Source organism: Piliocolobus tephrosceles, chromosome 18 (genome assembly GCF_002776525.5).
Source record: "Piliocolobus tephrosceles isolate RC106 chromosome 18, ASM277652v3, whole genome shotgun sequence".
NCBI classification, from domain to species: Eukaryota; Metazoa; Chordata; class Mammalia; order Primates; family Cercopithecidae; genus Piliocolobus; species Piliocolobus tephrosceles.
This window is the reverse complement of record NC_045451.1, coordinates 31,309,998-31,337,481: the sequence shown is the minus strand read 5'-3', so window position 1 is coordinate 31,337,481 and position 27,484 is coordinate 31,309,998. Positions and strand designations below refer to the sequence as shown.

General features: G+C 38.3%; 1 protein-coding gene across 2 annotated transcripts in view; it reads left to right on the top strand.

The window, feature by feature from the left end:
• ME2 (malic enzyme 2) overlaps nucleotides 1–27,013 on the top strand; it is a 72,304-nt gene extending 45,291 nt beyond the window's left edge. For both annotated transcript variants that reach the window (XM_023207531.1, XM_023207530.2), the window contains 6 exons: nucleotides 1,989–2,103; nucleotides 3,633–3,775; nucleotides 10,649–10,751; nucleotides 18,192–18,262; nucleotides 18,886–18,984; nucleotides 26,152–27,013. In XM_023207531.1, coding sequence (XP_023063299.1) covers nucleotides 1,989–2,103; nucleotides 3,633–3,775; nucleotides 10,649–10,751; nucleotides 18,192–18,262; nucleotides 18,886–18,984; nucleotides 26,152–26,319 — 699 coding nt within the window. In that variant the 3' untranslated portion in view covers nucleotides 26,320–27,013. The remainder of the gene's footprint in view (nucleotides 1–1,988; nucleotides 2,104–3,632; nucleotides 3,776–10,648; nucleotides 10,752–18,191; nucleotides 18,263–18,885; nucleotides 18,985–26,151) is intronic.
• The last annotated feature ends 471 nt before the right edge of the window (nucleotides 27,014–27,484 follow it).

The window sequence follows — 27,484 nt, the reverse complement described above, 5'->3', positions numbered from 1 at the left end:
CTGTTAGTACAAAAAATAAAATGAAAAATTGAAGTATGTGAATGAAAAATCTTGAGTGCTTAAACTACATGTAATTTAAAATGTAATAGTAGTTATATACCAGACATTGTTATAAGACTTTACGTGTATTATCTCCTTTAATCATCTCAGAAACCCCTGTGAAGTTTTACAAATGAAGAAACAGTTAAAAAGGTCAAGGGAGTTATCCAAAGTCATCAGCTTATAAGTGACAGAGGCAGGATTCAAAACCAAGTATCCTGACTGTGAAGTCTGTGCTCTGAATAATTAAACTGTGCTGCCTCCCGAAGAGGCTGTAACTACCATATTTACTAGTATGTAAGGCACAAGGATAAAACATCACATATTTAGAAGGCTATTGGGGGATATATGTTTTGACTAGTACACAGTTTAGTTTGGTACTTTTTATAATGTTGGTTTTCATCAAATATGTTGTGATTCTTTAACATATTGGTAGGTCAGGTCTAACACAGTATTGGTAGCTACAATGTGTTTACTTAGCACAAAGTGAGAACCCTGTCTATCTCCATATTCATTATCAGATTATATATTTCTTTTCCAGTGTGCAGGTAGCTTGGCCTATGGGCATTAGGCTTCCAGTGTCTCCTGGTGACCCTGAACACTGCCCTTCATTTTGAAACTTTGAAAACAGTGACTTCTTATGTCACTGTTTGCTCAGCCTGGTTTTCTGAACTGACTGATGATAGTGTGCTGCTTTTCTAGCCCCTGCAGATTCTTATCTGGGGTTATCTTGGAGTTCTGATGGAAACACACTTTTTCAGGAGAAGTCTTCTTTTTTACCAAAATAAGAATATGAACTTCTCAGGTGGTTTTTGCATTCAGTATGATTTTGTCTGCCTCAGATCTTTGAGAAACTCTTCATTGTTCTAGTCTGTCAGTGGTATCTCTTCTGGCTTTGTGGCACTACTAAGAATTTAACGTTTATGGTTTTTGACCTGGGATTTGGAAAAGAAAACATGTCTCTTCATTCAGCCATCTTTAACCGGAATTCCCTGTTCCTCTTGTTTCTGAATTCTTGGTAGTACAAGTCCGTGGTGGCTGTCTGCAATTCTGAAATCCTAAAGGCTTTGAAATTCCAAAATTTTTTCCAAAATTTATTTTGGTGACCAATCTGATTGCCCTGAACTTACCTAGTAGCAAAACCTGACTCAAACTACAAAGAAGCTCCTGGTAATCTTAACCTTTTGTATTTGATGTGACTATTCGTAAGTTTGTTCAGTTATAGAGTATCTGTTGGGAGGGAGAATATGTAATATTTTATATATGCCATATTGTATTTCTAAAATATGAAAAATTCTCAGCCAGGAGTGGTGGCTCATGCCTGTGGTGGCTCAGCTTCCCACTTTGGGAAGCTGAGGTGGACGGATAGCTTGAGCCCAGGAGTTTGAGACCAGCCTGGGCAACATGGCAAAACCCCATCTCTACAAAAAAATTAGCCAGACATGGTGGTGTGCGCCCATAGTTCCTAAACTATAAGTAGTTTAGTGTGCCTAAACCACTCTGGAGGCTGAAGTGGGAGGATCATCTGAGCCCAGGGAGGTAGAGGCTGCTACTGCACTCAAGTCTGGGTGACAGAGTGGTACCCCATCTCAAACCAACCAAATTAAATTGAATATAAAAAATTCCTAATTCCAAAACTCATCTACCCCAGATAAAGGATTGTAGGCTTTTGTGCCATATTGAACTTAGGAAGACCTCATAGAGTAAATGCATTTTTTAGAGGAACTAGAAAGTTTCTAGGAATAATGGGAGATTAGATTTTTGTTTTATATTTGAGTTTATGAACATGATGAAGATAGAGTTGGAAGATACGGGTTGAAGAGGAAAGTAAATGAAAATGAAAAGACATTTCTATTGTAGAAACAATGTGTAACTCATAATGATGTCTTTTTATTTCATCCTTAATATGCGTTGACTAAAAAAATACTGTATTTTATCTCAAAATTTAGGGGCGGAAAGCAAAAATAGATAGTTATCAGGAACCATTTACTCACCCAGTCCCAGAGAGCATACCTGATACTTTTGAAGATGCAGTGAATATACTGAAGCCTTCAACTATAATTGGTAGGTAAAGTTATTCTGATAAAAAATTTTACTCCCTAACTGTATGTTGCCAGTCATAATTACCATGTAGGATTACTAAAAATGAGTTGGCAGTTTTATGTTTTACCTAGCTTTCAGCTTGTACAACGTTTTTCTATGATAACTTTTTGGTTACCATGCATGAAATTCAGTTACCAGATGTTGCTTTATACTTTTAGGTCCTAGACTGTGTAGTCGATCATGCTTTGCTTTTAGAGTTGGTATTACTATTGGGCTCAAAACATGAGAAAGACCAAAGCCATTTGCAGATTTTACCAGGGAAATTCTGTGCAGACTCAAAGTTTTCGTGGGCAACAAAGCTGAAAACTTTGAGTGTGGCATTGCATAGCTGCCATCAGACTATGCCATCATGGCATTACCTTCTCAGCAGAAAATGTAGAAGTGTTTAAAAGAGGAGCTATTTAATTTTCTATATAACTGTAAGTTGTTTTGTTTTCTTTTTTCTTTTTTTTTTTTGAGATGGAGTCTTGCTCTGTCGCTTAGGCCGGAGTTAGCTCACTATAACCTCCGCCTCCCAAGTTCAAGTGATTCTCTTGCCCCAGCCTCCCAAGTAGCTGGGATTACAGGTACCTGCCACCACACCCGGCTAATTTTTGTAATTTTAGTAGAGATGGGGTTTCACCATGTTGACCAGGCTGGTCTCGAACTCCTAACCTCAGGTGATCCACCTGCCTCGCTGGGTGAGACTCTGTCTCAAAAAATAAATAAATAAAAATAAACAACTCCCCATTTTCCCCACCCCCCACCCCCTAACAACCACCATTCTACTTTTTGTCTCTATGAATTTAACTACCTCATATAAATGGAATAACATGCTATTTTTCTCTTTGTGACTGGCTTATTTTATTTAGCATAATGTCAGGTTTCATCCATGTGGTAGCAAGTTTTATCTTCCCAATTAAAGTGATGAAGATAGTTGTGTACTCTTTTTAAAAATTGGCTGGGCATGGTGGCTCACATAATTCCAGCACTTTGGGAGGCTGAGGCAGGCAGATCACCTGAGGTCAGGAGTTTGAGACTAGCCTGGCCAACATGGCGAAACCCCGTCTCTGCTGAAAATACAAAAATTAGCCAGGTGTGGTGACACACACCTTTAATCCCAGCTACCTGGGAAGGTGAGGCATGAGAATCACTTGAACCCAGGAGGGGGAGGTTGCAGTGAGCTGAGATTGTGCCACTACACTCCAGTCTGGGTGACAGAGCGAGACACTGTCTCAAAAAACAAAAAGTTGAAAGAATAAAATTTCCCATAATTTACTGTGTGTATAGTAGACAATAAATATTGAAGTGAGAACTTTCAGCATCTTGTTTTTTCTTTTCAGATTTGAGATTGCGTTCTCATAGATTTTGCATTGCTGAGATAGTGCTGTCTTTGTGATGATATATTACCTGTGTTTTTGTTATTGCAGGCCTATTGTAGAAATGCTATTGATAAGCATTGCTTTTATACCTATAATAAAGTTGCTATTTTTCCCTCTTACTTATTACAGGAGTTGCAGGTGCTGGCCGTCTTTTCACTCCTGATGTAATCAGAGCCATGGCCTCTATCAATGAAAGACCTGTAATATTTGCATTAAGTAATCCTACAGCACAGGCAGAGTGCACGGCTGAAGAAGCATATACACTTACAGAGGTATTACTAATCACATGAATTGATATGTGTATTATTTTCCCTCCACTAGCTTATTAGTTATACATTCTTACACAGTTGTTCTAGTGGTTTTCCTAGAGATTACAGCATGCATCTATGGGTGATCAAAGTCTGATATAAATCATTGCCAATTATGGGAAACAAGTACTTTATAACTCCATTGAAATGCCCTCACACTGTTTGCATTATTGTTGCGAATTTTAATGTTCTATGTATTTTAAACCCAAAATACATTATTGTTATATTTTACAAAAATTATTCAGATTTACCTACATTTTAATTTATTTATCACTATTCTTCCTGCAAGTCTGCTTCTACCTAGGATCATTTTCCTTCTACCAGAAGAATTCCTTTATTTAAGTGTAGGTCTAATGAATTCTCTTAGTAATTTATTTTGCCTTCATTTTGAAGGATATTTTCAGTGTGCATAGAAGTAAAAGTTGGTAAATACTTGAGCATTTTGAAGATATTTTACTGTTTTCTGACTTTCGTTTTCTTTTTGATGACATATCATTGTCTTAGGTTTTTAACAGTTTGACTACGGCAGACCTATGGGTGGCTTTCTTTGTATTTATTCCACATGGGGATTATACTGCTTCTGAATCTGCGGCTTGATGTCTGTTTTTGGTTTTTGTTTTTTCTGTTTTGAAAAAATACCAGCTAGTATCTCTGCTTTGGCCACATTCTCTTTCTCCTCTTGTGGGACTCTAATTATATGGTCAGAGATATATCTCACATATCTTTTACACTGTTTTCTATATATATTATCCCTCTTGCTCTCTGTGTTTCAATCTGGTGATTTCCTTTGGCCCTGTCTTCTAGTTTGCAGATTCTGTGTTCAGCTGTGCTCATCTGTTGTTAGGTTCTTAATTTTAGTTACTGTGTTTTTTTCATTTGTAGAATTTCTGTTTCATCTGTATAGGAATGTATTAATTTAGTAACAGACTTAAAATCATGTACTCTAGAAACAATCAATTTCTAAATATTGCTTTTTTGTACTTACATTTCATGAAACATTTCTTTTTACTCTCTTCAAGTGCATCATCACCGTCAGCGTTTGTCTTTTCTAGGGCTGTTTTTTTTTTTTTTTTTGAGTCATCTGACAGCTATGGAGAATAAATTTTTATTTACATCCAAACTGTTTAAGATTGACTACTTTTAGATCTTTGACTCTACCATGGGATTATAGCCCAATTACAAATATCTGCCTATAAATCACTCGACATTTGGGTTTTTTTCCTACCATTCTGTAAGGATGTAGTTGTAATCTCCACAATTACTTTCTATATTGTTCTGGTAAGTGATCTGACTGGCTCTAGGAAGTGATTTTTAAAGGCTTGTTTACAATGATGTCTAGCAACTGTAATTGCTAGATTACATCCTTGAGATTAAGTAATAAATCTGTGATACATTTTTTAATCTTCACTCCTTTAAAAAAAAGATATTTATAATAGAAAAATATTATAGTATATGTCTTAAAAGCTAAGGATTCTTTTAAAAATATAACCACAGGGCCGGGCATGGTGGCTCACGCCTGTAATCCCAGCACTTTGGGAGGCCGAAGCAGGCGGATCACGAGGTCAGGAGATTGAGACCATCCTGGCTAACACGGTGAAACTCCGTCTCTACTAAAAATACAAAAAAAATTAGCTGGGCGTAGTGGTGGGTGCCTGTAGTCCTAGCTACTCAGGAGGCTGAGGCAGGTGAATGACATGAACCCAGGAGGCGGAGCTTGCAGTGACCTGAGATCGCACCACTGCACTACAGCCTGGGTGACAGAGCAAGACTCCATCTCAAAAAATATATATATACGCACACACATATATGTGTATGTCTATATGTGTGTGTATATATTTATGTATAACCACAGTACTGTTATACCTCATAATTTGAACAATAATTATATCTTGTCATTTAATTTTTTTTTTTTTTTTTTTTTGAGACAGAGTCTCCCTTGGTCGCCCAGGCTGGAGTGTAGTGGCACAGTCATAGCTCACTGCAGACTCCAATTCCTGGCTCAAGTAATCCTCTTGCCTCAAATTCCTCAGTAGCTGGGACTACAGGCAAGCACCACCATACCCAGCTAATTTTTTAATTTTTATTTTTGTAGAAACAAGGTCTTGCTTTGTTGGTCAGGCTGGTCTCAAATTGCTGACCTCAAGTGATCCCCCTGCCTCAGCCTCCCACAGTGCTGGGATTACAGACATGAGCCCCTGTGCCCCACCTAATTTCTTGAATATGTGAATTACAATTAAAATTTTCTGGTGCCGGGCGCGGTGGCTCAAACCTGTAATCCCAGCACTTTGGGAGGCCGAGACGGGCGGATCACGAGGTCAGGAGATCGAGACCATCCTGGCTAACACGGTGAAACCCCGTCTCTACTAAAAAATACAAAAAACTAGCCAGGCGAGGTGGCGGGCGCCTGTAATCCCAGCTACTCGGGAGGCTGAGGCAGGAGAATGGCGTGAACCCGGGAGGTGGAGCTTGCAGTGAGCTGAGATCCGGCCAGTGCACTCCAGCCCAGGCGACAGAGCCAGACTCCCTCTCAAAAAAAAAAAAAAAAAAATTCTGATGGTAACAAATATCTCACTCATTTTTATTGTCTATCTTTTGTTCTGTCTTGGTTATCAGGTTTGTTTATAAGGCTAATTTGTACTTTGTTTTTTGTTTTGTTTCGTTTTTTTGTTTTGTTTTTCACCTGCCTTAGCTCCCCGAGTAGCTGGTTCCCTGCCACCATGCCCAGCTAATTTTTTTGTATTTTTAGTAGAGACAGGGTTTCACCATGTTAGCCAGGATGTTCTCAATCTCCTGACGTCGTGATCTGCAGGCCTCCCAAAGTGCTGGGATTATAGGCGTGAGCCACCACACCTAGCCTGTTTTTGCTTTTTTTAATTGAGGGATGGATAGTGTAGAAAAAGAACTACAGCAATAATTTAAGGCTGTGGATAAAGTTATCTTTGGAGAAAGGGACTTTACTTTTTCGAGCAGATCACCATAATCCAGTCAGGATGTGGTCCACATGAGACCTGGGGTATTTCCAGTTTGCCCTTTCTCCTGGTATCCACTGCTTTGGGTATGAATCATCAAAAGTCCTGAGGTATTTATCAGCACCTCTCATCCTTAATGGTCCCCGAACATCCATTTTCCTCTCTGTCATCATGAGACTTTGGGTAGCTTTGCTGTTCAGGGTCTCAGCCACAGCTTTTGATTTGGAAATCAGCAGTCATTTTGAGGGGAAGAGCTTCAAATGCTAGGCTCATATATCTTGCTTCCCTCTTCTCTTAGATCTTGGAAACCACTCTTCCCCAACACCAAACTCTCACTATCCTGTTAGGTCTCTACTTCCTTACAAAAATTTTTAAAAATGTATTTTATCTGGTTTTTTAAATTGTAACCAGAGGAAAAATTGATATGAAATAACCCAGAAAATCATTGCCAAAGCAGAACTCTCAGAACTTCTTGAACTTAATATTCATACTCTTGATATATTTGGCATTCTTTTTTTCCCATTGTTGAACACTGTGTAGGCCAGGCACAGTGGTTCATGCCTGTAATCCCAGCACTTTGGGAGGCCGAGGTGGGCGGATCACTTGAGGCCAGGAGTTCAAGATCAGCCTGGCCAATATGGCGAAACCCTGTCTCTACTAAAAATACAAAAAAATTAGCCAGGTGTGGTGGCTCATGTCTGTAGTCCCAGCTACTCAGGAGGCTGAGGCTGGAGAATAGCCTGAACCCAGGAGGCAGAGGCTGTATGAGCCGAGATCATGCCGCTGCACTCCAGCCTGGGCAACAGAGCAAGACTGTCTCAAAAAAAAAAAAAACCTTTATGTTGACATATATTCTCTCCAAATTCTTTTGCTTCCATATGGCCACTCTGTTAGTCAAAATAAATTCTCATGACTGTTGGTTTCCAATTGATATAATAATTATTGAAATCTCTTCTCCTAAATAAATCACAGAATCATCATACAGATATTTAAAAATTAGTCTCTTTAGTATACTGTCTTATCTTTTTATTACCTTTAGTTTGATTGCCTGTCCTCTTCACCAGGCTTTATTACTTAAAACTAATGGTTATTGCTCCCCAAATTAAATCTTAGTCATCTACAATGACTGTTTGGTAAGTGTATTAAATGCATCATGGATCGTTGACATTTCCAAAATATAAAAAATTTAAGTATTTCGAGCAGTAGTTGTATATCACCAGAAGACTGCTCATTTAAGAATTTTATTTTTTGAGTAAATATTGTAATAAATGTACATTATTGGGATACATAAAAATTCCCCAAGGAGACTAGTTTGATATACTGTATTTCATCAGTTTTAAGATGAAGGATCACTTGAGCCCATGAGTTTGAGACCAGCCTGGACAACATAGTGAAACCCTGTCTGTATAAAAAATTTAAAAATTAGCTGGGCATGGTGATGCACACCTGTGGTCTTAGCTACTTGGGAGGCTGAGGTGGGAGAATTGCTTGAGCCCAGGAGGTTGAGGCTGCAGTGAGCTGTGATTGTGCCACTGCACTCCAGCCTGGGCAACAGAATGAGACCCTGTCTCAAAAAAAGTAATAATAAAAAGAGCATTGTGTCATAGTTTACTTTTACATAAATTATTTCTTAGTGTTACATGAAATAATGGCATAGAACTTTGAGTAGTCATCACCTGTTAAATGTTTAGTCCCCCTTTGTTTTCACCATGGAGATGTTACTCCAATACCCTTTGCTGCTCAGCGAGAAAAATACTTAAAAAAAAAAAAACTTCATAGTTGAATTGTCAGCTGCTTACATAGGGCAACTTGAACTTCAGAATAAGAATATACTATTATTAAAACCTGGCCACGTTTAAGCCATGGATTAATTATTGGGTTAAATGGGCAGGGGAGGCAGGGATGATGACCTGGAGAACGTGAACTGCTATAGAATGTTGTCATTATTGAAGAGTTTTCCCAAGATCTGTCTTCTTTTTTTTTCTTTTTTTTTTTTTTGAGATGGAGTCTCGCTCTGTTGCCCAGGCTGGAGTGCAGTGGCATAATCTCATCTCAGCTCATTGCAAGCTCCGCCTCCCAGGTTCATGACATTCTCCTGCCTCAGCTTCCTGAGTAGCTGGGACTACAGGCGCCGGCCACCAGGCCTGGCTAATATTTTGTATTTTTAGTAGAGACGGGGTTTCACCGTGTTAGCCAGGATGGTCTTGATCTCCTGACGTCATGATCCGCCCACCTCAGCCTCCCAAAGTACAGGGATTACAGGTGTGAGCCACTGCGCCCAGCCAACCAAAATCTTTCTGAATTTCCAAACTTAACTGATATCATGGGAACATTTTTTCCATGACGTGCTATATTGTATAATCTACGACTATTAAAATTAATGGTGCCAGAAAAGTAAGTGTGTACTTATTGTGATAACATGTATGACATTAACCATGAACTAACCTTAATTGTCAAAGAAACAAAATTTTTAGTCATAAGTAATGTTTGGAACAGATAGAGAATTGTAATAGCTATCCATGGACTAGGTAGAAAATGATATAACAATATGGAGTTGCAAGTCTAAGATAGTCAGCTGTGCCCTACTAGCATAGTTAGCTTGCTTCTACTCTTAAATCTTGTATCATTTTGAAATGGAAAGTATTTCCTGTAAAAGTAATGCTTACTCTGCATTGTTGACCTTCAGATTACCTGGAGTCAAATTCTTGAATGTTAAATCCACTAAAGCCAAGGGTCTACAATACTATAAAGAATAATAATACAATTAATTCTCTTAGAAATACTGAATATGCCAGTAACATTTATTATATGCCATTACAGAGCATAGTATCAAAATTGGATAGATGTGACAAATTTGGAGAAGTATTCTTCTTTAACAAGGCATCAGGCCATTTGTTTTCTTGGAGTGATACTATGGTCATGCCACATGCCTGTGTTATAAACTGCCTACTGCTGGGTATTATAGCATCATTGAAAACCTGTGGCTGTGGAGTTACAAAAAAATCTAGATTAAGATTTAACTACTACAGTTTTGATGTGTGACTTTTGACAAAGTATTTGAAAATAGCCTTAGTTTTCTGATTTTTTAGAATTAGTGAAATGGAGATGATGATGAAGTTTTCATGATGGCAAATTGACTGAGTTAACACATATAAAGTACTTGGTAATTAGTTTTAGCAGTTATACAGTAAATGACGGCCATTTGTTTTGGTATTTCCCCTTCATTCATAGGTGTTTATATTGGCCTTTATAATATGGAATGATATTTATTGGCCATTTACATTTTAAATTTCTTTTTTTCTTTTTTTTTTTTTTTGACATGGAGTCTTGCTCTGTTGCCCAGACTGGACTGCAGTGGCATGATATCGGCTCACTGCAACCTCTTCCTCCCGGGTTCAAGTGATTCTCCGGCCTCAGGCTCCTGAGTAGCTGAGATTACAGGCATGGGCCAACACACCCAGCTAATTTTTTGTATTTTTAGTAGAGATAGGGTTTCACTATGTTGGCCAGGCAGTCTCAAACTCCTGGCCTCCAGTGATCTGCCCACCTCGGCCTCCCGCAGTGCTGGGACTGCAGGTGTAAGCCGCTGTGCCTGGCCTTAAATTTCTTAAAAATAAGTGTCTGGTTTTTAAATTTTTAGTAATAAATGATGTTTAACTTTATTAATTATTTATTGAATGTATGCTACACATAAAACCTCATTCTAACAAACGGTTGTAATGAAAAGATTGTTATATAGTATATTATGCTTTGTTTCCAAGTAATATATTGGTCTACTTTACTCCAGGACTTGATTTTGTATGAATTTACCCCAATTTTCTCATCCACAGAAAATAACAAAATTGAAGTTATTCCATCTTCTTAACAGGGCAGGTGTTTGTTTGCCAGTGGCAGTCCGTTTGGGCCAGTGAAACTCACAGATGGGCGAGTCTTTACACCAGGTCAAGGAAACAATGTATATATCTTTCCAGGTAAATGCCGTCATTATTTATGTTATAGAGCAATAGTTAATTATGTAAAAATACTTAATGGAATTCTTTGGAATGGAAGATTGAAATGAGCAACAGTATTAAAGAATTTTGGTATAAATGTACAAGGAAACTCAAGGAATTCATTGAATTCAGCATGCTCCATTTTCTCTGAAAATTTATTCATATTGTTAATTAAATTTGTTTTTATTATAGAAATAATGTATTGCATGATTTGTAAAAATGCAGAGGAACAGAATGGCGCAAAATTCTGTAACCCTCTCTATCTCCCCTTGGTGTACCTCCTTAATCATACTTCCCAAAACCATTGTCAGTAATTTGCTGGGAGTTTTTCTGGTGGTTACCATCGTGACTGATAGATTTGTCTCCCAGGTTCAAGCAATTCCCCTGCCTCAGCCTTCTGAGTATCTGGGACTACAGGCACGCACCACCACACCTGGCTAATTTTTATATTTTTAGTAGAGATGGTGTTTCACCATGTTGGCCAGGCTGGTCTTGAAATCCTGACCTCAGATGTTCCGCCCATCCCAAAGTGCTGGGATTACAGGTGTGAGCCACCACGCCCAGCCAGGTGCTCTTATTTTTTAAAATAAGATACAACCACTATACTGGTATCATACCAAAGGAAATTAATAATAATTGTTTAATATCATTTATTATTAACTCAGTTCAACAACTTATTTTTATTCCCAATACCTTTTTTTTTAAATTTTAGAATTGCTCTTTCTAAATAACTACTTTAAAAATAAAAACGGCTACAGTATTCTTTCAGCTTTTTCTGGAGAATTATTAGGATACCTTTTAATATTTCTTCCTTTGTGCTGTATTTTCCATAAATTTCTGGTGTTCCTCAGTTGTCTCTTTCTTTTAAGCAAGACTATGTTGAGTAAAACAGGAATTTTGTATGATTTTCTTTTGCACTTGTGTCTTTTTTCTTCTGGTAGGTCTTTCCCTGACTAGCTGACAGCAGGCTCTAATTAAGATATGACAAGTAGTCTTATAGTTTATATAGGCTGGCATCAGGCAAGCCCGTATAACTATTGTTAAAGTAAAGAAGGTATTTAGTCTGTGAATATCCTGGTGCTTTTCTGTATTTTTCTCCATTTTTTTGCCCCTCGTGTTTTCCTGTTATCTCTTGAGACCTAGCCTCTATAATAGAAACTGTCCCATCATCCATGATCTCTTTCTAGAACTTGATAATGTTCAAAATCAGTATGTTCTATTCAGTAACTTTTCTGTGGCCTAAAAGGCATGAGGGCAGGAAAGGCAATACTTTTCTGCTGATTTTAACAAAACTATTTTTTTTAACTTTTTTTTTAGTTTCAGGGATACATATGAAGGTTTATTAGATAGGTAAATTGTGCGTTGCAGGGAGGTTCATGTATAGATTATTTCGTCGCCTGGGTAATAAGCATGGTACCCGATAGGTAGTTTTTTGATCCTTACCCTCTCTTCCCGCCCTCTACCCTTAAGTAGGCCCCAGTGTCTGTTGTTCCCTTCTTTGTGTCCATGAGTTTTTATCACTTAGCTCCACGTGTAAGTGAGAACATACGGTATTTGGTTTTCTGTTCCTGTGTTAGTTCACTTAGGATAATAGCCTCCAGCTCCATGCATGTTACTGCAAAGGACGTGATCTCATTCATTTTTATGGCTGCATAGGATTTTTAAAAAATTTATACACATGGTGTATATGTGCCACATTTTCTTTCTCCAGTTTACCATTGATGGGCATTTAGGCTAATTCTATGTCTTTGCTATTGTGAATAATGCTACAGTGAACATACACATGCATGTGTCTTTATGGTAGAATGATTTATATTCCTTTGAGTAATACCCAATAATAGGGTTGCTGGGTCGAATGGTTGTTCTAAGTTCAGCAAAACCATTTTTTATATCATATCTGAGTATTAAGGAATTTAGTAGTTGATTATTTTTATGTAACCCTTTAAAGTCCTAACTTTAATAACAGTTAGGGATACCATAAATATGGACATTAAAAATGACCTGGCCAAGCATGGTGGCTCTCACCTGTAATCCCAACATTTTGGGAGGCCGAGGCAGGAGGATTGCTTGAGGCCAGGAGTGTGAGACCAGCCTGGGCAACATAGTGAGACCTTGTTTCTTCCAAAAATTAAAAAAATTAGCCAGGTGTGGTGGTGCACGCCCCTAGTCCCAGCTAGTCAGGAGGCTGAGGTGGAAGGATCACATGAGCCTGGGAGGTCCAGGCTGCAGTGAGCCATCATCATGCCAGTGCACTCCAGCCTGGGCAACAAAGTGAGACTGTCTCAAAAAAATAAAATAAAATGACCTGGCATTTGAGGTAGAAATGAGCCTAAAAATAGGAGGATTGACTGAAAGTCTGTTTATAAAGCAACTTTAAAAAAACTCTGTTAATATTTGAATGACCTAGTTCAGCAACTATAACAACTGGATGAAATTTTTTTTTAAGACCATAAAAGGGTCAAAGGGATAAGATACTGACTCTAATGGAAGACCGGGGAATTCTGGACCAAGGTTAGGGAGGGAACTAAGGCACAGAGCCAGCTCTTGAAGCCAGTTTTACAGTGGAAACACAGACCAGGAAGAAAGTGGCTAAGAGGTACAGCTGTGCTTTTCATGGAAGGTGGACAAGATCTGGCACCACCTCCCACTCTGAACTGAAACCCTAAAGTGCTGTACCTTGGATTGGGGGTATAGTTTGCAGCAGCAGTGGGTGATTTAGAAAACCTCAAGCCTCTGTTCGGGACTGCCAGTGCCCACAAGTGCCCAGCAGAAGCAAATAAAAATTTCTCTGAAATAAGATAATACTATCCTAATCCTCAAATTATTTCTATAAATTTTCAAATACAACCTAAGTGGAAAAATAAAAAAAAGATAATGAGGCACATAAAGAGACATAACAACAGAAGCCAAAACCAATGAAAACAAGAAAAAGACATACTGAAACCCTAGATATAACGCAAATGCTATGAAACAAATATGCTTATTATATTTATAGAGATAAAAGTCAATCTTGAAAACTTAGACAAGTACCATTAAATTCTAAAATTGAAAAATGTAGTAATCTGTAAGAACTGAGTGGGCTAGGTGTAGTGACTCATGCCTGTAATCCCAGCACTTTGTGAGGCCAAAGTGGAAGAACTGCTTGAGCCCAGGAGTTTTGAGACCAGCCCTGGCAACATAATGAGACCCCCATCTCTACAAAATTAAAAATATACATATATATATATTTGTCAGGCATGGTGGCATATGCCTGTAGTTCTGGCTACTCAGGAGGCTGAGATGGGAGGATCACTCGAGCTTGGGAGGTCATGGCTGGAGTGAGTCATGATTGGGCCCCGATGCTCCAGCCTGGGTGACAAAGAAAGACCCTGTCTCAAAAAAAAAAAAACAAAAAACAAAAAACATTGAGTCAGTGAGGCTTATGGCAGATTAGACCAGAGAGAATTAATCAACTGGAAAATATCTCTGAAGAAACAATCCAGAATGCAGCACAGAGAGACCAAAAAAAAAAATAGGTAAGGGACATACATTTCATTGATAGATCTTTAATCGAAGTCCTAGAATAAATGAGAATGAAGCAGAGGCAACATGTGCTGGCCTCATGGCGGAGTTATTTTTAGAACTGATGATTGACAATATTCAAAAAGCTCGCAGAAACCCATGTGGGATGCATAAAAAGAAATCTACATCTAGGAACATTACTGTGAGGCTTCAGAATCACCACAAAGAGAATATGAAAGCAGCCAGAACAAAAAGATTTCCTTCAAAGAAGCGACCAACAGACTGACAGTAGACTCCTCAGTGACAATAAGATCCCAAGGCTGCGGAATGACCTATGAAAGTTGCTTATGGGAAATACTTGCCAACCTAGAATTCATTACACAGTGAAAATATCCTTCAAGAATTAAGGCAAAGTGAAGATATTTTTCAGAAAAACAAAAAATCAGGATTCACCACCTGGCAGACTGTTTTTATATTAAAGGAAAGGAAATTTTGTTCCTTAGGGAAAAAGAAAATAATCCCACATAGAAACTCTAAGGTGTAGGAAGGAATGAAGAGCAAAGAAAGTCTGTGAATAAGTGGGTGGGTACAACAAAATGAATGTTGTTTATATAGAATGAAACAAACATGACATGGGATTTTGAAAAATATATATAGAAAGAATTAAAATGCACAACAACAGTAACTCTGTTAAATAGAGTTAAGCTGTTATGAGGGACTTACATTGATTGGCAGAAAGGTAAATTAAAAATTAATGTGGAGCGGGGGATGTTGGCTCACACCCATAATCCCAGCACTTTGGGATGTCAAGAGAGGAGGATCACTTGAGGCCAAGAGTTTGAGACTAGCCCTGGCAACATAGGGAGGCTGTGTCTCTACAAAAAAAAAAATAGCCAGGTGTGGTGACATATGCCTGTAGTCCCAGCTACAGCAGACACAGAGGATGGAGGATCACTTGAGCCCAGGAGTTTGTGTGGCAAACTTTGGTCGTGCCACTGCACTCTAGCCTAGGCAATAGAGTGAGACCCTGTCTCAAAAAAAAATTTAATGTGGAATGTTGGTAGTTAAAGATGCATGATATAAATTTTAGGATAACCATTAGAACACTACAAAGACTTCCTGTTTATGGTAAGGTAATGTTGGGATGAAATGAAACAACAAAAATCTGAAAAGCAAGAAAGAAGAGGAAAAGAAACATAAAATAAGCAAGGCAAGATGAGATGAGGGTGATGAGACTAAGTGTTTGGGGGCTAAATCTGCGCCAATCACTTAAAAAAAAAAAAAAGTAAAAACTACATTAAATCTAGATGGACCAAATTATCTACTTAAAAAAACGCTATTAACCATGTGATCTTCTCAGCCATGAGGTAATCTGATGACTACCCTTCCTCAAAGCCGGTTGGGATATTCATTGAATAGAGTAAAACAGTGTTTCTAGGCTGGGAGACACCAGACATAGTTGAGGACAGAGGTGCTAGAAAATAGGAAGTGTAAAGGCTTGTACGGTGATGCTCAGAGGAGGCAAACCCCACCCTCATGCTCTTAGCTTCCAATCATTTTCTCTAGTTCTTAACCCTTAAATGTGAGAAATGCCTGAAGATTACTAGTCATATGAGGAAAGTCTCTTTATGAAAGATTTTCATAAAACACCAAAGCAGACAAACAGAAAAAGACATATTGGAGAAAAAAACAAGGATAATGGGAAAATTTAAAAATTATCAATATCCTCAGGATGACAAAATATTATATCCTATAAACAAGACAGAATTTTATTTAAAAAAAATTAGAAAGTGAAACAAGCTCCTAAAAATAAAGTTTGATAGTAGAAAGATTAGAAGAAAAAGATGAGTAAGTTACCTAAAAAGAGAGCAGAGGACAGGAGAAGGAAAATAAAGAAGAAAATTAGCCAATCCAAGAGGTATAATATCAGAAAATATAAATGTCAGGGAACAAGAACAGAAAAATGGAGGGAAGTGAATCCTCAAAACTTCACAAACATTTCCCAAAAGTGAAAGACTCATGTTTTCAGATAGGAAGCGCCTACTCACTGAATGCTAAACATGATGAGTTAAAATAACGCACATCAAGGCACAGTGTTATGAAATTGCAGACCGTTAGGTATAAAAATAAGGATCTGGCTGGGCACGGTGGCTCATGCCTGTAATCCGAGCACTTTGGGAGGCTGAGGCAAGAGGATTGCGTGAGTCCAGAAGTTTGAAACCAGCCTGGGCAACATAGTAAAACCCTGTCTCTACAAAAAATAAAAAAATTAGCCAGGTGTGATGGTACATGCCTGTAATCCCAGCTACTCAGGAAGCTGAGGTAGGAGGATCGCTTGAGCCCATGGAGGTTGAGGCTGCAGTGAGCTGCGATTGTGCCACTGTACTCCTGAGTGACACTGTACGCCTGAGTGACAGAGCGAGACTCTGTTGCCAAAAAAAAATTTTTTAAAGGGATCCTACATGCATCCAGATATTAAACAAAAACAATCACCTAAACAGGATCCGAACTCAGACTGATGCTTCTCACCAGCACAGGAAGCTATTAGTATTAAAATAATACCTCACAGTTCTGAAGGAAAAATATTTCCAAGCCAGAATTCTAAACCTAGACAAACTATCAAATATAAGTAGAAAGAAGTAAACACATACATTTTTCAGAAATGCAAGATTTCAAAAAATATATATCTCCCATGCACTGTTCTTTGGAAAGCCATGGGAGAATATACCCTACCAAAAGAGGGAGTAACAAACTAGGAAAAGTTGAATTTAGGAAATGGAGTCAACTTAGAAGCAAAGAGGCCCATGATGATAAAGGAATTTTCTAGGATGACAGCTCCATAGCTGGAATGGGGGACAACCAGACCAGAATGGAGCTTTAGCAGATTTATTCTAGAACATGAAATTCAAGAATATATAAAGTAACTAAAACAGAAGAAAATTTAGACAATTGAGAGTTCCAGAGTGAAATAACAATGTTAAATACTAAAAAATCAAAGTAAAGGAAAAAGGATAATTATTAACTTCAGGAAAGACAAAATTTTGCAGAAAACGAAAAGTAATCAGGATATAAGCATTGAATATTGATTGAACCAAAATTATGCTCTAACTAGATCAGGAAGAAGAGAGAAAGCTGAAAATATGAAAGAGCACTGAAGGAGTCAGTGATCTCCAAAACAGAAAATGCAAGATCAGCACAGTAAGAGAAGGCAAAAAAAGGAAAAAAAAAAAAAAAGAGAGAGAGAAAAAAAAATCACAAGAAACAAGTTATTCAAGAGAGAGAGAGAGAGAAACAATCAGCTAAAAATCCGCCCGCCTCAGCCTCCCAATGTGCTGGGATTACAGGTGTGAGCCACTGTGCCCTGGCTGTCATGGTGAAACCACGTCTCTACTAAAAATACAAAAAATTAGCCGGGCGTGGTGGTGAGTGCCTGTAGTTCCAGCTGCTCGGGAGGCTGAGGCAGGAGAATGGTGTGAACCCAGGAGGCAGAGCTTGCAGTGAGCCGAAATCGAGCCACTGCACTCCAGCCTGGGCGACAGAGCAAGACTCCGCCTCAGGAAAAAAAAAAAAAAAAATTGAAAGTCATTGCCTCTGTAGAGCAATAAATGGAGTGTTAGAGGTGGGCTGGGAACTGGTGTTAAAACAAGCGTTGATGAATTGTATGTATTTGTCATTTTCATAAATGTAAAAACTAAACTGAGAAAAGCCATTTGATATTTCTGAAATTACTTACGAATAAGAATCATTAAAGATCGTTTGATTTTAACTCAGATTTCTGTTTTTTCTTGGCTGTTTTCTGTTTGAGGGGAGCTGTTTGGGATATGGATAGATTACCGTTTATTTGCCTGAATATAGGAATTGACTTCTTTCATAATTTGAAAAGTGACCGTACTAAGTAAACTTTAAAATGTATTCTAGGTGTGGCTTTAGCTGTTATTCTCTGTAACACCCGGCATATTAGTGACAGTGTTTTCCTAGAAGCTGCAAAGGTAAATGTTTTAAATGTTGCTTATTTTATAAAGGATGAATTATGAAGGTGAATAGATCTGAAAATTAAAAGCAAAGAGAGAATGGGTTAAATCTGCCTTATTAATGAAAAGGAAGTTACTCATATATTACTTTTATGGTTTGCCTATTTATGCATAAAATTGATTTTTTTAATCATGACGTTTCAAATGTTTGTAAACTGAATCCTCTCATTTTAATAACATTTAGACTATACTTGCATTATATAACTCCTTGCGTGCTTTTAATGGACAAGTACTGGTATTATTTGGAGTGCTGGCCTATGGGAGCTCCAGACTTTGAAGTATTTCTGAAGAACTCGCATTAATACAATTAATGTCTGTTTTCAAAGTAGCCACTGCAATTAAGCCAAGCTCTACATGTATAATATAAAGTAGAATATAATCAATAAGTCTTTAAATCTGGTTATTTATTGTTTAATGATAACAGTTTTAATTTCTGCAGTGGTTTAAGTGTATTCCTTCAAGAAATGAGGGGAATTATATTACCTGTATTACTCTCTGTTTCCCCACTGCTTTTTCCATTTTCCTGGGTCCTTATTCTGTTATTTAAACAAACAAGAGCAAAATGCTGTTTTTCTCTTCAGGCACTGACAAGCCAATTGACAGATGAAGAGCTAGCCCAAGGGAGACTTTACCCACCACTTGCTAATATTCAGGAAGTTTCTATTAACATTGCTATTAAAGTAAGTAATAACTTAAACTTCTTCACATTAATTTTAATGACATTTTCTTATACAAGAAATACAGGTTTACTAGAGATAAATCTGAAACATTTAGAAGGCTGCAAAGAAGAAATTTTAGGCCTGTATTCTTACTACCAGAATATAACACACATGATTATTTTGGGCTTGTTGCCTTCTAGACTTTTTTCTTTGCAAACACATACATGCATATACACATGCATGTAGTCACTTGTGCCTTTTTAAAAAATTATTTTAAAGAATAGAGATGGGGTCTCCCTGTGTTGCCCAGGCTGGTCTCTAACCTCTTGGCCTGAAGCGATCCTCCTGCCTTGGCCTCCCAAAGTGCTTGGATTACTGGCATAAGCCACAGCACCTGGCCTGTGCCCAATCTTATAATTGGTTTCTTACTGCACTTTTTCCACTTAATATATTGTAAGCCTTTTCCATGTGAGTTAATAAGAATTCTCATGTATGTGATCATTAATGCTGCATGGTGTTCTCTTTATATCAAAATGTGTTTCATCATTTCTCTGTTTTTGGACATTTAAGTTTTTAGCTTCTTATTGTTAGAAATAACACTGTAGGCTGGGTGCAGTGGCTCACACCTGTAATCCCAGCACTTTGAGTGGCCGAGTCATCTGAGGTCAGGAGTTCGAGACCAGCCTAGCCAACATGGTGAAACCCCATCTCTACTAAAAATACAAAACAAGTTAGCTGGGCATGGTGCTGGGTACCTGTAATCCCAGCTACTCTGGAGGCTGAGGCCAGAGAATCGCTTGAACCTGGGAGAAGGAGGTTGCAGTGAGCCAAGATCGTGCCATTGCACTCCAGCCTGGGCCACAAGAGTAAAACTCCATCTCAAAAAAATAAATAAATAAAAATTTAAAAATGTTTAAAAAAGAAAGAAAGAAATAACAGTGTAGTGAACATTTATCCTTACAGATAAATATTTGTGTGTACTTTGTGTGTATTTGTGATGGTTTCTTTTTTTCTTTTTTTGAGACAGAGTCTCGCTGTGTCTCCCAGGCTTGAGTGTAGTGGCGGGATCTCAGCTCACGGCTCACTGCAACCTGTGCATCCAGGGTTTAAACAATTCTCCTGCCTCAGCCTCCCAAGTAGCTGGGATTACAGGCGCCCACCCCCATGCCCAGCTAATTTTTTGTATTTTTAGTAGAGATAGGGTTTCACCGTGTTGACCAGGCTGGTCTCGAACTCCTGACCTCAGGTGATCCACCCAACCTGGCCTCCCAAAGTGCTGGGATTACAGGTGTGAGCCACCACACCCGTACTGTGATGATTTTTCTTTGCAATAAATTCTAAGATTAAGAACAAAGGTTTTTAAGGTGTTTTAAGGCTTCTGGTGCATATTGTCAAATACTCTCTTCAGAAAAAGAAGTACTGATTTACATTGCAGCAATTAGATATGAGTGTATCTTTTTCCACACTTTTGCCAATACTTACAATTATTTTTTTAATCTTGCATATTTACTAGGTAAAATTGTTTCTCATTATTAAGGCATTATTAGTGAGATTGAATAATTTTTTATTTATTCAACAATTGTATTTCTTCAATGAACTACTTTTTCATGACCTTTGCTCTTTTTTATATTGGATATTTGCCTTCCTACTTTCTGGCATTGATTTCTGAGGGCTTTATATATATATAGTTATACTTTAAGTTCTAGGGTACATTTGCATAACATGCAGGTTGTTACACATGTATACTTGGGCCATGTTGGTGTGCTGCACCCATCAACTCGTCAGCACCCATCAACTCGTCATTTACATCAGGTATAACTCCCAATGCCATCCCTCTCCTCTCCCCTGTCCCGGGCTTTTTATATATTAAGTGTAGTGATCTTCCTGTTCGCTGTGGTGCAGATATTTTCCCATTTGTCATTTGTTTTAAATTTATAGAATTGTTTGACATGTCTTTCTAAAGTTTTTTATGAAATTATTTGTTTATTTTGTGGATTCTGTCCTCACCTTTTATGAATATTAATGCCTTCTCTCACTCCAAAATCATAACTATCTACTTGCATTATCTAAAATAAAACTTTCCTTAATCTCTCTGGGATTTATTTTAATGTATGATATGAGAAAAGGAAACATTTTTTCCTGAGTAGTTAACCAGTTGCCCCAGCATTGTTTATTGATTAATGCATCCGTTGTTTACAGTTAATTGGGAATTGAATATGTTCCTGGGATTTCTTTTTTTTTTTTTTTTTGAGACGGAGTCTCGCTCTGCCGCCCAGGCTGGAGTGCAGTGGCTGGATCTCAGCTCACTGCAAGCTCCGACTCCCGGGTTCACACCATTCTCCTGCCTCAGCCTCCCGAGTAGCTAGGACTACAGGCGCCCACCATGTCGCCCGGCTAGTTTTTTGTATTTTTAGTAGAGACGGGGTTTCGCCATGTTAGCCAGGATGGTCTCGATCTCCTGACCTCGTGATCCACCCGTCTCGGCCTCCCAAAGTACTGGGATTACAGGCTTGAGCCACCGCGCCCGGCCTGTTCCTGGGATTTCTATTCCTGACCATTTTTGTTTACTATCTGACACTGTTTTAAATTTCATAACGTGTGTAATGTGGTAACATTTGGTACTTCATCTTTCCCATCATTATGCTTTTTCAGTATTTTCTTGACTGTTCTAAATTGTTTTCTTTTGGACAAATTTTTGTATCTGCTTTTTTAATTTTAAAAAACTTTGCAATTTTGTATGAAATTGTTACATTTATAAATTGGTGAAATTGAGTCTTTCACTATTGAGTATTCTCTAATCACTATTTGTTAAGATATTTTTTAAAAAGTCTTTCAGTATAATTTTGTTTTCTTCATCTGAATATGACTACTTTTTCCTAAATATTTTAAAATTTCTGTTATTCTAATATAATAAAGACTTTTTTCTTTCCAAATATTTTCTCATTGATCATTTCTAATTTATAGGAAAACTTAGGAATAATAATACTAATTTGAAAACATTCATTTTTATGAATTTACTTGATGACCAGTTTTTTGAACAATCTTATTTTAATAGTTTTTCATTTCATTTGGAATTGTTTTAATTGTCTGCAAGTAATTTTTTCTTTTTTTAATATGCATAGTCTGTTTTTCTCTAACTATAAATTAACTGAAACTGCAGAATAGTCTTAAGCAATTAGGTTAATAAGGGTATTCTTGTATTTTTTTTTTCAATTTAGAGACAGAGTCTATATTGCCAAGCTGATCTCAAACTCCTAGGCTCAAGTGATCCTTCTGCCACAGCCTCCTGAGTAGCCAGAGGCACATGCCACCGCACCTGGCTAACATCTTTGTATGTTAATATTAAATATGATGCTAGCTTTTGATTGAAATAAGTATTTTCTACTTTTTAAAAGAAGTAGTCTTCTATTTCTAGATTACTAAGATTTTTCTTAAACATGAGGATTGACTATGGAATTTATCAACCACAATTTCACTTCTGTACAAGTGATCATAAAATTTTATCATTTTGACTAATAAATTTATTTATTTATTTTTTATTTCGAGGCAGGGTTTTACCCTGTCACCCAGGTTGGAGTGCAGCGGCATGATCTCAGCTCACTGCAAGCTCTGCCTCCCAGGCTCAAGCTATCATCCCACCTCAGCCTCCCAAATAGCTGGGACCACAGGCATGTGCCACCATGTCCAGCTAATTTTTTTTTTTTTTTGGCATTTTTGGTCGAGATGGGGGTTTGCAGTGTTGCACAGACTGGTCTTGAACTCCTGAGCTCAGGAGATCTGCCCACCTTGGCCTCCCAAAGTCCTGGGATTATAGATGTGAGCCACTGTGGCCAGCTTTGACTATTAATTTTATTATTGCATTATTTTGGTGCCTGTCACCTAAGCAGAGATTGGGAATTGGTAAAGGATGGTATGTTTAGGGAATAATAGTTGAGCCTGGAGTCTAAGGAACAGGTAGGGAAATGGCATAAAAGAGAATCTGAAAGTTATATTAAAGATAGCTGTACAAATATACAAATGCCAGCCTAAAGAGTGTGATTACCTTCTACTGCAAAACAATTGAAGATTTTAGAGCCTAGAACTAGGATGATAAGCATCCGACTTTAGAATTTATGGAATGATATTACAGGTGGGGGAGATTTTGGAAGATACTGGTCAGTTAAGAGATTACTGGGCCAGACACAGTGGCTCACTCCTAGAATCATAGCACTTTCAAAAGCCAAGGCAGGAGGATGGCTTGGGGCTGTAAATTTAAGACCATCCCTGGACGACAAAGCAAGACCTCACCTCTACCAAAAAAAAAAAAAAATTAGCCGGGCACAGTGGTATGTGCCTGTAGTCCCACCTACTCAGGAGGCTGGGGTGGGAGGATCACTTAAACAAAGGAGGCCAAGGCTGCAGTGAGCTGTGATCATACCACTGCACTCCAGTGTGGATGACAGAGCAAGACCCTGTCTCTAAGGAAAAAAAAAGAGAGAGAAATAATTGGTATGTCCAAATGAGAGGCAGTACATGAGGTCATAGAAGACCTCTGCTTGGGATTAGTATAGGAACACAGGCCCAGGTTCATGTCTCCTTGCGTTTCCCCAGAGGCAGGAGTAGAGAGTGTGCTGCATCTGCAGTGGCATAGGCTTTTCTTTTTAGAAACAAAGAAGAAAGTGGTGAGTAGCGGAGGCAGAGCTTTGTGTCTGTCCCAACCTCAAACAGCCATTGATTCACCCCTTTGGCTCTATGAGCAGGGCTGTTTGTGTTCCTCTGACAGCCACCAGTCACCTCCTGCATGCCTCCAGGACCAAGGGGAGCTTTCTCCAATCTCATGCCTTGTCCCTAATCTTTTTCTGTGGGTACCACCAGCCTGTGGGAAAGAGATTTGCAGTGAGTGTGAGCCCCCATTATGTCTAAAGCTTGCAGTTCTGGAATAAAACACTAGCTCTCATTGACCTTTGGCAGTTTCTTAAAATTTTAGCTGACTTCTTATTGTATGCATGGTGGCCACTGCCTCATTCTCCCTCCCATGCTGTGCCACAAGTGAGAGTTTGTATGTGTACTCTGCTGCCTTCTCTCCTTCATTCATTTGTTTATAAATTTGTATTTATTTACTTATGTTAATTAGACTGCTTACTGGCTTTAGGACACCTCCCACCACCCCTCACAGCAGGCAGGCCACGTGCTCAGCTCTCCAAGGTATGAGGAATGAGGAAAAGTGTGTTTATTCCATCTTTCTGGAAGCAGAAATCTCTGCCTGTCCTTTTATATCATCCCTGTTTTTCCTGTTTAGTACAAAAACTGAGAAGAGCAGTTTGGTCAACAAACTCTACTAATGACATGTGTTATGTTTATTTGGCCCTTGGGTTTTTTGTTTGTTTGTTTGTTTGTTTTTGAGATGGAGTCTTAACTCTGTTGCCCAGGCTGGAGTGCAGTGATGCAATCTCAGTTCACCACAACCTCTGCCTCCCAAGTTCAAGTGATTCTCCTGCCTCAGCCTCCTGAGTAGCTGGGATTACAGGTGCCTGCCACCACGCCCGACTCATTTTTGTATTTTCAGTAGAGACAGGGTTTCACCATGTTGGCCAGCCTGGTCTCAAAACTCCTGACCTCAGGTGATCCATCCACCTCGGCCTCCCAGAGCACTGGGATCACAGGTGTGAGCCGCTGCGCCCAGCCAGCTCTTAGGTTTTTAACCTTCTCAGATCTTTATTGCAGTTACCTGCCACTGAGGATCTAGCCCTTCCCTACTTCTATTTCCTAGTCAATGATGATAAAACATTAGTAAAATATGTTTTCTATAATAGAACAGAAAACAATTGAACACATTTTCTATCACAAAATACACTGAGATGGAGCTCTTGGTACCAAGGATTATTTTTTAATCACCATCTTATTCTGAGATTTTTCTTTTAGAAAGTTGAAATACGAAACTTTAATAATGGTTACCATTCGGAATGAGAATTAGAGGAGGAGAATGACACCTTATAATTGTTTGAATTTTTTCTACCATATGTCACTACATTTTTTAAGTTAAAACCTGCCAGGCACGGCGGCTCATGCCTGTAATCTTAGCACTTAGGCTGAGGCGGGCGGATCACCTGCAGTCAAGAGTTCAAGAGCAGCCTAGCCAACATGGCAAAACCCCATCTCTACTGAAAATACAAAAATTTACCAGATGTGGTGGTGCATGCCTGTAGTCCCAGCTACTGGGGAGGCTGAGGCAGGAGAATCGCTTGAACCCAGGAGACAGAGCTTGCAGTGAGCTGAGATCGCGCCACTGCACTCCAGCCTGGGTGACAGAGTAAGGCTCCGTCTCAAATAAATAAATAAATAAATAAATAAATAAATAAAACCATGACTTGAGAACTTTAGTGTGTGAGAGGCACTGTGCTACCCTGTGAGGAAGCGTTTCACATTCCTCATTTTAGATCAGAACTGAGGCTCAAGGGCTTATTCTCACCACCAATCATGGTATGTGGCTTGGGTGCAAAATTTGAAATTCAAGCCACCTTTGGTGGGGAGTAATCAAGCTTACTGTTGAGGGTCTAATATCTAGACTCAGAATGCTTTGGGTTTGAAACAGCTTTCACATAACTACCTTGGGCAAATTACTTAAACTCCTCTCATTCTTCATATGCAGAATGAGAATAAAGATCCTACTTATCTCATGGGGTTCTTGTGGAGAATAAAGGAGGTATCCTTGTAAAACACACAGAATGTGCCTGGCAGTCAGTGATAGTGGTGTCAGTTCCCATGTATAGGTTGTAGCTCTGAATTTACTTGACTTTATAGTTCTAGTGTCTAACTCTGATTTATAATAATTACTATGCCTCTTAATCCAAATTCTAGAGTAGAAACCTCTCCTCACCTTGGGTTGGGTTTTCATCCTGGTCAAGTTGGCTATGATTAGGAAATAGTCTCTGTGGCCCTCTAGAAAGGCCACCCTTTCAGCAAGACTGGGAGGAATGACATAGGCTGGGCAGATTACCTAAGTGTATTTACTTGAATCATACACAGTAGAACTTAAATGTGTTTGGTTTTATCTTTTAAACTTTCCATAGTTTCCAAATGTTTTGAAAGGAGTCAAAGTAATGTTACTTTTTATTTTGAAAAAACAAAACTGCCATTCTTTTAAACTTATTTTCCTGTGTTATAATAGTACGTTGTCTCTCTAATAGGTTAACCTTATTTATTTTTCAGGTTACAGAATACCTATATGCTAATAAAATGGCTTTCCGATACCCAGAACCTGAAGACAAGGCCAAATATGTTAAAGAAAGAATATGGCGGAGTGAATATGATTCCCTGCTGCCAGATGTGTATGAATGGCCGGAATCTGCATCAAGCCCTCCTGTGATAACAGAATAGAAGCACTCCCCTGATAAATACTTTCTGTACTCCAGGGAACCCCTTTTTTCAGACAAGAAGAGATAATGTCCTCAGTTTTATGGTGTTTTCTGTGTTTTGTTCTGCCCAGCCGCTTTGGTTGACGTATTTTTTTCCATGCGTCTCCACATCTGTTGGGGTAGACGTGTTGATTGATTGCATTGCCCACCAGCACCCTACAATCAGATAGTTGTGATGCTTTAATTCTAACATACAGCCCATACCACATCCAGGAGATGTAAAAAGTGTGTTTGTGAATGTCTTCACTTGTATTCTAATTCAGACTTGCCAAAGTATTTGCTATTTACTGTTATGGGTAATAATCTTCTCTCGCCTAGTTCTTTTAGAGCTACTAAAATAGGAATTTACTTTTATGGATAGAAGTACAGAATTTTGAGAAGAAACTAAATTTTAAGGAAAAATTGTCAGCATCTAAAAATGTTCTACATCTGCTTCATCTTACCTTCATACTCTGAAATTCCCTTATAGCAGACAGAACTAGGGAAACATTAAAATTTTACCCTATTTATTTTCTGGAACTAAATCAAGGCTTAACTATAACATTATGAGAGTAATGGGAACTACTGCTGGCTTTAAATAAATAAAAGTCATTGTTTTCAACAGTGTATAAAAATCATAGTGTAACCTTTTTATTTAATAAATATCTTACATTTAATTGCTTATGCTATCTTATTGCCCAACTAGAAATTTAGATTTGCTTATGAAAAACACATATTTTTGTTACTTCTAGATGATTCTAGGAGGGAGTATAAGATACCTAACTCATATGGGGAACATCACATGACTTTTAAAATCTAAGTTAGTCATGCTTCACATCAAAATGAGTCATATTTAACTGGAGAAACTATGCCCTTATTCCAGAACTGATGCTCTTTATTACTTGAGATAATTTTGGAATATTACTATGATACTGTTTCTTTGAATGTCATTAGTAGTGACATCTCTTTCTCCATTGAAGGCAGACTTAATTTTTTTAAGCCACCAAAATTTAGAGCTAAGTGGGAATGAATAAGGTTGGTGTTCATCCAGGAAATGCCCTTTTTAATCCCAGTAAAATGGGTAATTACGGCTAATGAGAACAGTTTTCTTGTGTAGCTTGCATATTGAAGAATTCTAAAGGAAAATG